Source organism: Schistocerca nitens, chromosome 4 (assembly GCF_023898315.1).
Source record: "Schistocerca nitens isolate TAMUIC-IGC-003100 chromosome 4, iqSchNite1.1, whole genome shotgun sequence".
In the NCBI taxonomy this organism is placed as follows: domain Eukaryota; kingdom Metazoa; phylum Arthropoda; class Insecta; order Orthoptera; family Acrididae; genus Schistocerca; species Schistocerca nitens.
In genome coordinates, this window is record NC_064617.1 from 109,078,641 (window position 1) to 109,090,901 (window position 12,261).

Genomic DNA, 12,261 nt, shown 5'->3' on the forward strand with positions numbered 1-12,261 from the left:
CTCCGTTGAAAACTTCGTCTTGTTGCAACAACACTGTGTTCTAGGCGGTGGAATTCCAACACCAGAAAAATCCTCTGTTCTAAGGAATAAACCATGTTGTCTACAGCACACTTGCACGTTGTGAACAGCACACGCTTACAGCAGAAAGACGACGTACAGAATGGCGCACCCACAGACTGCGTTGTCTTCTGTATCTTTCACATCACTTGCAGCGCCATCTGTTGTTGAAAATTGTAACTACTGTAATTTGGAAAGTTTGTCTCCCTGAAAATGTACTGTTGTCCCAAGCATATTGCAACAAACGGTGTATTTCTATCGCTGCTCGTTTAGTTTTTATTGCCGTTTCAAATATACCGGTCATTTTTGAAACACCCTGTAGATTACAGTAGGGTTTCATTCGAAAGTCGTTCGTTGTAGGGGAACTCAGCGAGAGCCGCGAAGGTCGTTCCTGTGGGACACTGCCCCAGTTAGGCTACTCCTGCGGTAAGGCTGACATGAGATGCGGGCTGTGGGATGGGCGGCGGTTGTCGCGACTGCCGATGGCAGTATCTGGCGCCTCTGGACCTTGCTCCTGGCGTGACGTCACGAGTAGACGGCGCCCCCGATGTATGGCAGACCCGCCGACAGTTGCCTGTTGGAGACGCGCGCAGCCGGTCACACACTTGCAGCTACAGCACAGCGACAGGTAGGCGCCAGAGCGCGGCGCAGCTGCAGCTGCCAATAAGCGTGCGCTGGGCCGCCGTGCCGCGGGAGGCTGACACAGCCGGTATCGGCCGGCGCTAGTCCGGCAACATTTTAACTCAGCTTTACACCGCAGCGAACACAAGGGATCGAGCACTCGCGGACAATTCGCCAGCGTTCTCTACCATTCGCTTGTATCTATAAACAAGCAGTTACACTATACTCGGTTCATCATAGATGTAAAGAAACAAACGCGATTATTGGTCAGCAACCGTAGCTCTCGTACACTGGTGTTGTACAGCGATATGTACATATATAGATGGCGGTAGTATCACGAACACAATAATAAAAGGCCAGTGCATTGGCGGTGCTGTCCTTTGCACTCACAAGGGCAGGCCACGACGTTTTGAACGCCGATTTCCTGCAAACTTCCTACAGTCGTAGTACTCCATTAGGACAACAACTTGTAATGTCGAAAGCGACGATGAATTGTACATCTTTCGAAAGCCGTCTGTGCCGGTCAAAACTTGGAGGTAACAAGTCGTTTCTGGCTCCTTCCAGGTATAAGGGATTTCTCAAATCACAGACAAGCATACATTTTCAGTATCATATTAGAACAAATAAGCCCTCGGTCACAAATATTAAGTCAAAATTGACCAGGTTTCGACGCTACTATGTGCGTCGTCTTCAGAATTAGACTAACTGTTCTAAAACATATTAGGTATATAATACATTAATAAAATTAAAGTTTGTACTGACTGAAAAAAGATGCAGTACTTACCAGTCATATATTAAAAGAGATCTAAGCCGGAAAGGCGACGTCATGAACAGATCTTTTTTTAATATGTGACTTGTAAGTACTGCATCTTTTTCCAGTCAGTACAAACTTTAATTTTATTAATGTATTATATACCTAATATGTTTTAGAACAGTTAGTCTAATTCTGAAGACGACGCTCATAGTAGCGTCGAAACCTGGTCAATTTTGACTTAATATTTGTGACCGAGGGATTATTTGTTCTAATATAATTCTGACACGGTCACTGAACCTTAGCAGCTATTTTTCAGTATCACTTTATGCGTTTGGTCGTTTAAGGGGCTCCGTTTTCTGAATCTGCAGACTATTACCTTTTAATAGATATATAATTTATTCAATTCCGAAGACTACAACTATTTTTAAATTTTTTTTTTTAAATGTGTTCTACATGGGCGTGACCCACTGTGGCGCTGTTAAACTGCTGTCAAATGGTGTTATTATTAACGTCCGTGTTCATCAGGTACATTTTAGTGATGTGAGAAAAAGTATGTGTTGTGGCTAACCTGTGATGGTTCAATATATATCGCTGGTGTGATTGTCGATTGTTTCATGTTTATTTACTCTGTCGTTATCTCGAAAATATTCGTAATTAATTCTGTTTCTTGAGTCTCTGTTTTGTTGAAGTATAATAATGAGTAAAAGTAAAGTTATTAGAAATCCTCTGAAGGCTTTTAAGAAAAGGAGAAATGTTGGAAAGCCAAAGGTATGTGTTATTACTGTAAACAATAAAGACGATAACCAAGTGAGTGAACCTAACCTCTCAAGTACACCTGCCCATAGCAGTCAAAGTGGGAAAGAAAATACTTCACAGAAGAAGCTTGGTTCAGTGAGGTGATAAAACCTATTTTCAGAGACTTAGCAGCACCTGAACTGTTGAAAAAGTGTATTCAAGGAAAAACTCAAAACCCCAATGAAAGTGTAAATAGTGTTATATGGTGGAGAATCCCCGAGACTGTATTTGTTGGAATAGAAACACTTCACTTTGGGGTGTATGATGCTGTTGCGACTTTCAATGATGGCAACATTGTAAGGTGCAAGGTATTTAGAAATATGGGAATGAAGATAGGTTCTAACATGGTACGAGCGATGCTTGCTTTAGACAAGGAACGCCTTTGGGCTGCAGACAGGGCTGTAAAGAGTCTAGAAATACAAGCAAGAGTAAACAGGAGGAAGAACAAGAGGAAGCTGGAGGAGGAGTTTGCAGATCCATCCTATGGACCTGTAATGCACTAAAAAGTTAATCCAATCTTTGTCGCTCGATTCCCAAAACTTTTATTTTCTCATACTAATTACATGTTTTCTAAGGATCTTCCAAACATATTTGTTTCAAACTTTCAGTAAATGTTACACAGTACCTTCTGCATCATTTAACACAGCCTTTTTCCAAAAAACTGTATATTTTTGAATATATAAATAAAAAATTGCAAAAAAAATGTTGTGAATTTTCATTACAATTGAAAAAAAAATCATCTTTAATAACTGAACTAAAATTCTGTAAAATCCCTGTGTTAAGTTGTAGCCCATATTCCAATAAAAAATCTGTAAAAAGTTCAACTTCCTACCTCAAATACTTTGTGAGGAAAGATGTAATTTATAAGCGTTATTTTAACATTGCAAGTATAGGGCGTTCCGGAGCCCCTTAATAGTCGATAGTTATTAATATTATATTATTTGTGATAATAAAAATTTGTAGACTGCCAAATAACATAAAATGACTGTGTTAGAAATAAAAAAAACCTGACGAGCGGGACTCGATCCAGCGACCCAGCGATTACGGAGCTTGAACGCTGCCTGCGTTTCATGGTGAAACTGGCCGTGCAAGGTATATATTTTATGACCGAAATTATCTTGCGTTTTTCTCAGTAGCGCTTGAGAAGTACGCGCTACTGCTTAAACATTTTGTTGTCGTCATGGAGTACTACTAGTGTACGAAGTCTGCAGTAAATCCGCGTTCCAAACGTCGTGGCCCTTGCCAGTCACACTGTCGGTACAGTAAGAACTGTGTGGCCGAGCGGTTCTAGGCGCTTCAGTCTGTAACCGCGCGACCGCTACGGTCCCACGTTCGAATCCTGCCTCGGCCACGGATGTGTGTGATGTCCTTAGGTTCTAGGGGACTTATGACCTCAGTTGTTAAGTCCCATAGTGCTCAGAGCCATTTGAACCATTTTTTATCTCGCATACTTTTCCGTTCCTCCTATACTCCATTCATCATAAGAATAAACCTGATGTCAACATTACACCATGTATTCTTCCGCGTTTGCTGGAACCTCATTGGATTTCGTTTCACGTGGAGCGGAAGCTGTTTCAAGAACAGTCAAGTAAGATAATGAGAATACCTTTTATGCTGTGCATTACGCATACATCGACTCAGCGATAATAGGCCTACGTTGCAACGGCTTTAAGGGCGCATTTAATATGTACAGCACTGACCAGGAAAGTGATGCAACTAAACTGCAGTGATGCAAGCAGTCGCAGTAAAGACATAAAAAATAGACGAGCATAGAACATTACAGCTTTCAATGCAATTTAATTTTGAATAAGACGGAAATAATGTACGATAAAACTCAGGCGATACGCTTCTTAGGTGATCGGACGAAAAACATAAATGATGACCTCGTCCCATAGTGCTCAGAGCCATTTGAACCATTCTTTGTATTATAAATCTCTTTACTGTGTCACTGTGTATGAAACTTTAATGCGTTCTGATGTATTAACAGCCATCGACGTTTTTCTTAGTCGTACTTTATCTACGTAATTTTTATTTCGAAAATCGTGTACAATCAGTCTCTCTAAACGCTACTTGTGCTGTAATTCTCTCGCAGTTCATACGTACCGTGACAACTGATGACACTGTTTCCTGCTTCGTAGTAAAGTACGCGCGCAGAACACCGTTAATGACTAGAAACAAGTTGTTCTTAATGTTTTCACAAGATTACGGAGAAAAATCAGCTTTGACGTGTTTTGAGAAACACTCTGTACTATATTTAACACATAAAAGGATTAAAACTCGGTTGTCTAGTGGGCGGCGGTTGTAGACCCATTGGAGATGACAAACTTTTTATTCGGTTTGAATATCTAAATCATTTAACTATGAAATTCTTCGTACATATCGTAATTAACTGATACTTAACCATCGTTTTTCAAGAAAAATGCACTTCTTCCAGTTTCTAATAACAAACCGCTCGCAAAATTCTGGTTTTCATTGAAAATACTGTGGTGTGCGTACTGTAAGACCTTCGGTACACACACCATCAGATTATTTGACTTGTCGCTCTAACGAAGTAGGCGGGTGTCAGCAATATGTCTCGTGGTCTTATCGTGGCGTGTTTATCTTCTGCCGTTAGGTCAGACGATAGAAATGCCACTTGCACGCTTAGAGTAGCAGATTGACGGTGACCAACTTTAAACAGAACTTGATTAATTTTCACACACATTTATTAAAATAGTAAAAAGCATAGACATTACGTAACTTGATTCGGGATCCTGTTTACAATTGACAATCTGAAGTTCCTTTGGTCTTGGTACGTTAATGTTATTCTCACATATCTCTGATACTTGACAAAGTGTCTATTCATTTCTCTTCGTGGCTATGTACAGGAATATGATAATCTTATTAGGCGCAGACTGAAGCTTGACTATAGACTGGTACAGACTAATGCAGACTGGTACAGACAAAAGCAGACTAATGCAGACTGACTGATCGGAGGTCTGTACACTCGTTATTATACCTCACACGTTCAGGTATCACTGCGTGAGTGTGATCCGCGAGGAGAAAAGGTTCTACATTAGCAGCAATCTCACTGGCTGCGTTACATATTAATACGCGGATCGACGGAAGCAGAATTTGGTCCGTCTCTGTGGCAGCGCCATCTCATAGTGCGGAGACGGACGAGCGCTGCGCCTGCGCTGTTGTGCTTAGCGGGGCGCGCTCTAGTGGGAAAGTTGTGTGCGCGCTGACTGCGCGGAACTATGTACGCAACAAATACGTATTCTTAATTATCGATCTTTTATTAAAGTTTGCTGAAGTTAATAAAAATGAAAAATGTAAAATCAAATACTTTTTGTTTGAATATACCCATTGTTTTGCAGCACAGATATGATCTCACTCGCGCCAGCGTGATAAGCATCATAGAAACATAGAAAACAATGATTTTCACGGTTTCGAGCATACTGTAGACATGCTGCATTTTTACTGTTGCCACCTTAAAACCAATAGAATTGATCTGGAGACAAGTTAAGCAAGTTCTCGCGAGAAATAACAAGACATTTAAGTTCCCAAAAGTACTGGAATCAATGCACGAAACTTTGTGACTCGTAACTGCCGAACGATGGCGAAAGGCAGAAGAACCCATCCTTAAACACGACGGGGAGGATATGTGGACTTTTAGGTGGCTTGGGTTTCTGCTGCTAATCGCCTTGTTATCAACGTAGCAGTACTGAAATGTATATCTCAGAGCCAGATATGGAAGGAGTTCAGAGATTACCAGACCTCTAGTGGCTTCAATATTTAACTACGTGGTAAAATCCCATCAGTGTACTTTTGCGCCGCATTTAACTCATGCAGAAAAATTACCATTGTTAAATTAAGGGATTCTTATCACTATTGTTTCTAATTACAATAGTATGTTAGCTAAGATTGACAGCAAGTTATGTTTTCCGTCCGATCACCTAAGAAGAGTATTGCCTGAGTTTTATCGTACATTATTTCCGTCTTACTCAAAATTAAATTACATTCAAAGCTATAATGTTCTCTGCTCGTCTGTTTTTTATGTCTTTACTGCAACTGTTCGCATCACTGCGGGTTAGTTGGATCACTTGCCTGGCCAGTGCTGTACAAGTTAAATGCGCCGTTAAAGCTGTTCCAACGTAGGCCTATTATCGCCGAGTCGATGTATGCGTAATGATCAAATGTTCAAATGTGTGTGAAATCTTATGGAACTTAACTGCTAAGGTCATCAGTCCCTAAGCTTACACACTACTTAACCTAAATTATCCTAGGGACAAACACACACACCCATGCCCGAGGGAGGACTCGAACTTCCGCCGGGACCAGCGGCACAGTCCATGACTGCAGCGCCTGAGACCACTCGGCTAATCCCGCGCGGTGATGTATGCGTAATGCACAGCATAAAACGTATTCTCATTATCGTACTTGACTGTACTCGAAACAGCTTCCGCTTCACGTGAAACGAAATGCAATGAGGTTCCAGCAGACGCGGAAGAAAACATGGTGTAATGTTGACATAAGGTTTATTCTTACGATAAATGGAGTATAGGTGGAACGGAAGAGTATGCGAGATAGTTGGCATAGCATATGAACACTGAGTTGTTGTTTTTTGGCGATAATAATTGGCACACAGGATACAACTCTATACTGGATGAACCAGAACACCGACAAACTTTCAGAGGTGGTAGTACGGACCGCAGCACGAAAAAAAATCTACTAAACATGGACTTTGAAATGCACGTTTTAAGTGCTTTGAGCACTTATTCATCTTTGCTACTGTGAAATACATCTCTTCTGTTGCACAAGTGCCCATAGCTCTTAAGCTATTCAATTTAGAGCCGAGATTTACTGGATATTTTTTTCTCGATTTTGTCCGCTCTACTACCTTTGAAAGTTTGCCGGTGGTGTTCTGGTTCACCCAGTATTCTTAGTGCTACGACGCGAGACATATTCTGCTGGGCGAGTGTACTGTTTTCGATGAAGTAAACAAGATGGCGCAGGAAAAGAGGAATTTAAGTTTGTGAGTTAGTACTTCAGCGTGAAATGCCTGGAGGTAGTGCGCTCAACACTGAATTGCAGCTCCAGCTTTCCTTAGCATTATTCCAAAACTTTGAACATCTGTCGGGAGGGGGGGGGGGGGCGTTTTTCAGTGGCTGCTCACTACAATGGAGGAGGAAATTTAAAAGTAGAACAGTAATTGCCGACGACGAACGTAACATGAAAAAGGATTGGCATTTCCACTCTGGTATTAGCAACTGGAAACATATACGTTAGGTAGAGATTGTATCGAATTCCAGTACCTCCTATATATCAGTTTCTGGTATCTGCAGTTAAAACGCGAAGCACTTTCTGCATTTTAAAGTACATATAAGGAAGGTAATTTCAATAAAATATTATTAATTAAATGTGGAAGGCACATAAAAGATGTCAGATAGGGTACTTGATAAAATCTGCTTCACGGTATGTTACAGGACAGATAGCTTTATCACAAGAAAATGATTTTTACTTGTTTGGTTTATTACATAACAAACTCTTAAAATAACAGTGAAACCTCAGCCACATAACTATACCGACCATGAACATAAGCAACTAGAATGATTAGGGCTTTTGTATATTTTTAATATTAATCAGCATTGTAGCTACATATTCACACTTGTTTACTTGCAAGTGCGTTAATGGTGCTTTACCTTTTTAATCAAAAGAATTAAAAAGCTTGTTCTTATTAGCTCTGTTCCCATCCGGTGCAAGTAATCATCTTGTGGATGTTGCAGTTCTTCTTATTTCCTTGCTTGCTAAGAAAAACTGGAGGGAATTCCGCCTTAAGAATACACAGTTTCACAGTATTGTTCTTACCCAGTAGTATCTGTGCTATATTCAGTGCGTTTCTGTTTATTTTCTTTCTGAAAAATTGTTGTTACACTTTAACCTCTTACATGGACTTTTGGCACAAAAGCGCAAGGAGCACTGAAATGAAAACGAGACAGATGAAAAAAAGTTAGTAAACTGTTTATTATTTCAAAATTAACACTGGTCCCACTGTGAACAAGACGGTCATTGCTTCCATGTAAAAATGTTTACTATTGCCTACAGAAGACTGAAGAAAAATCAAGACACATTCATAGGACTTCAAGACCTCGGCAAAGAGTTCGACGATATAAAATGGCGCAAGATGTACGAAATTCTGAGAAAAATGGGGGTAAGCTATAGGTAAAGACGGGCAATGCCCAATATTTACAAGGACCACGGGAAGGCCAAGAACAAAGTTTTCGTATTAGAAAGGGTTTATGTAGTGATTTAGTCTTTCGCCTTTGCTCTTCAATCTATACGTCGAATAAGCAATAACGAAAATAAAAGAAAGATTCAAGAGAGTGGGAGAGTGGGATTAAAATTCAAGGCGAAAGCATATCAATGACAAGATTCGCTGACGACATTGCTGTCCTCAGTGAAAGCGAAGAAGAGTTGCAGGAATTGTTGAATGGAATGGAGAGTCTAATGAGTACAGAATACTGATTGAGAATAAAGCAAAAAAGACGAAAGTAATGAGAAGCAGCATAAATGAGAACAACGAGAAATTTATCATGAGAATTTGGGATCACGAAGCAGAAGTTAAGGAATTCTGCTACCTAGGCAGCAAAATAACCCATCCTGGAGGGAGAAAGGACACGAAAAGCAGACTAGTGATGGCGAAAATGGCATTCCTGGCCAAGAGAAGTCTACTAGTATCAAACATTGGCCTTACTTTCACGAAGAAATTTCTGAGAATGTACGTTTTGACCACAGCATTGTATGGTAGTGGAACACGGATTTTGAGAAAACTGGAACAGAAGAGAATCGGAAAAAAAGGGAAACATGATTGTACACAGGTGTGCTCCTCATCGTTCGAAACAATTCGACGAACACGAATGTCTTTGTTCGGGGTTTCAAAAATATGGAAATCGTGCGGGAGAAGATCAGGACTATATAAATGATGTGTAAGGGCTACCTAGCGAAACTTCTGCAGCGTACTATAAACAACATTGGCAACATGTGGGAGGATGTTCGCATGGGTACAACCGTGGTTCCGTGGGCAAACGCAAACAATTCTCCATAGAGACATAGCCTATCTTATCTCATAGTGAGATAAAGGTATTAACAATCATGGCGATCACTTATGAAATAGCCGGCCGAAGTGGCCGTGCGGTTAAAGGCGCTGCAGTCTGGAACCGCAAGACCGCTACGGTCGCAGGTTCGAATCCTGCCTCGGGCATGGATGTTTGTGATGTCCTTAGTTTAGTTAGGTTTAACTAGTTCTAAGTTCTAGGGGACTAATGACCTCAGAAGTTGAGTCCCATAGTGCTCAGAGCAATTTGAACAATTTGAAAAACTTATGAAATAATAAACAGTTGCCGGCCGGTGTGGCCGAGCGGTTCTAGGCGCTTCAGTCTGGAACCGCGCGACCGCTACGGTCGCAGGTTCGAATCCTGCCTCGGGCATGGTTGTGTGTGATTTCCTTATGTTAGTTAGGTTAAAGTAGTTCTAAGTTCTAGGGGACTGATGATCTCAGCAGTTAAGTCCCATAGTGCTCAGAGCCAATAATCAGTTTACGAACTTCTTTGTCACCTGTCTCGTTCTCATTTGACTGGCCATCGTATTAACATTTGCAGAGAGACAAATTATTGTCAAATATTTTACATTAGTGTGCATCTGGAACAGAGTTTTGAGACACACATCATTGAGTTCAGGCATTATAGTTGTCCATTTACGATACGTCTAAAGATTTTGGTTTTGTAGTATTTTAAATAAAGTGGATATATACATTTGTTTACATACCTCACATGAAGCAATTGATTGTGTAGGCTGGAAGCTTTAAACCTACAACACAATCTACAGCTTGTTATCTGTAAACAACAGAACGCTTTTTATTTTTCTGTTTATTGTTCATTTCCGAGTCGAATGTTTGTTTTGGTTTTTGATGTGTGTTTTACATTTTTTGTCGAGTGAATGCGCTTATTTCTTTCGCTGTTGTCACACACGAATTTTGTGTATTTGTCGTGTCTGCTCCATCTAAGATGTCTGAAAGAACAGACATCATTTTGATCGTTGAGCCGTCATGAATTAAGAGATAATGGAGTTGCAGACATTGGGGACTTGCAGACATTGGCTATGAGTGGGCATTGATTAAATCAACAGGAAAGTTGAAAATTTGTGCCCGACTGGGATTCTAACCTGACTAGGCAGATAGCTGACCACTAGAGCATCTGCACACAGTGATCATCGCAACTGCACGCACCATCTATGCTAGACCGCCTCCCGTCAGACCCAAATTCTCAGCTTATCGACACACTACTGATGAAGTGGCCCTTGCCAATTATCGTCACCACTCGGGGCATTTCGCCGATTCCCGTTAAGTGTTCGAGCCTGCTGTGCATCTCCACTGACCACGGACGTGATCATTGGCTGTCCTGGCCTGAATTGGCATCCGTTCTCTCGGACAAGTCCGAAAGAACAGACACCATTTTGATCTAGCAGCGACTATGAATTGAGACGGAAAGGAATTACAGACACCAGCTGCAAATAGACGTTGATTAACTCAGTGGAGAAGCTTGAAGATTTGTACCGGACTGGGATTCGAACCCGGGTTCCTGCTTACTGGGTCTGACGGGAGGCGTGCTAGGGAAGTCCGTTGCAATGACCACTGTGTCCAGATGGCCTCGTGGTCAGCTATCTGCCTAGTCAGGTGGAGATTCAGGTTAGAATCCCAGTCGGGCACAAATTTTCAACTATTCCTTTTGATGTCCACTCGCAACCAATGTCTGTAATTTCTTTGTAGCTTAACATGCATTCTGTACTGTTAGACAAGCACAGAATTGCCGGCCGGGGTGGCTGAGCTGTTCTAGGCGCTACAATCTGGAACCGCGGGACCGCCACGGTCGCAGGTTCGAATCCTGCCTGGGGCATGGATGTGTGTGACGTCCTTAGGTTAGTTAGGTTTAAGTAGTTCTAAGTTCTAGGGGACTGATGACCTCAGAAGTTAAGTTCCATAGTGCTCAGAGCCATCTGAACCATTTTTTGAAGCACAGAATTTCTGCCGTTGTATCACGTATTGTTATGGCTGTGTGGTGATCATTTGTTTCAGGGAGGGTTTGTTTTGGATGTGGCGCGCAAATTTAAACGGTTGTTGACCTCTGTGATGTGGGTGAAAGTATCTAATTAATTCATCGCCTTTGAACTGTGGATCTCTTGGGTCCCAGAAACACTGTTACGATAGCCCTTCGAAAACTGAACACAGATCACGCCCGAAAACAAGAATAAGGCGCACTGAAATGTGAAAAATTAAATAAATAGAAACAGTGAACGGCTCAAACGCAACAACTGAAACATTGAGGAAGGTTGAACGACCGCCGCGTCGTGGATAAGTGGTCACGGTGTTGGGCCGTGTTCAAAACTCTTTCGTGTCATTCTTTTTTCACAACGTTGTGATCTGTCAGTCCGGTCAGATTTGTTCTCTTTTTATAGTCTTGGCAGTTGTCATGCTATACATCTGTTATAGAGTGTGAGTCATGTGGTAAGCATACGTTACCGTCGCAGGTAAACGTGAAAAATAGCGAGATACCACGTAGACGTCTCACCGAAACGAAAACAACATATAAACGGGTGTGAACTATGTTACAACAAAGGTATTCATGAGAAAAAACTTCCAAAACGGAACGCTACTTCAAAAACGTTAACAACGTATGTTTTGACAGTGCGCAGAGAAACTGTGCGGTTGTGAAACTTTTAACTACATCTACTCTTCATGGATACTCTGCAAATCACATTTAAGTGCCTGGCAGAGGGTTCATCGAAGCACCTTCACAATTCTCTGTTACTCCAATCTCGTATAGCGCGCGAAAAGAACGAACAGCTATATCTTTCCGTACGATCTCTGATTTCCCTTATTTTACCGTGGTGATCGTTTCTCCCTATGTAAGTCGGTGTCAACAAAATATTTTCGCATTCGGGGGAGAAAGTTGGTGATTGGAATTTCGTGAGAAGATTCTGTCGCAACGAAAAACGAC

The 12,261-nt window shown here is 41.4% G+C and overlaps 1 protein-coding gene across 1 annotated transcript in view; it reads left to right on the plus strand.

Moving 5' to 3' along the window:
* Positions 1 to 494: 494 nt before the first annotated feature.
* LOC126252146 (15-hydroxyprostaglandin dehydrogenase [NAD(+)]-like) overlaps positions 495 to 12,261 on the plus strand; it is a 90,422-nt gene continuing 78,655 nt past the window's right edge. Inside the window, exon 1 of the mRNA XM_049953014.1 lies at positions 495 to 685. Within this exon, the coding sequence (XP_049808971.1) occupies positions 495 to 685 (191 nt within the window). The remainder of the gene's footprint in view (positions 686 to 12,261) is intronic.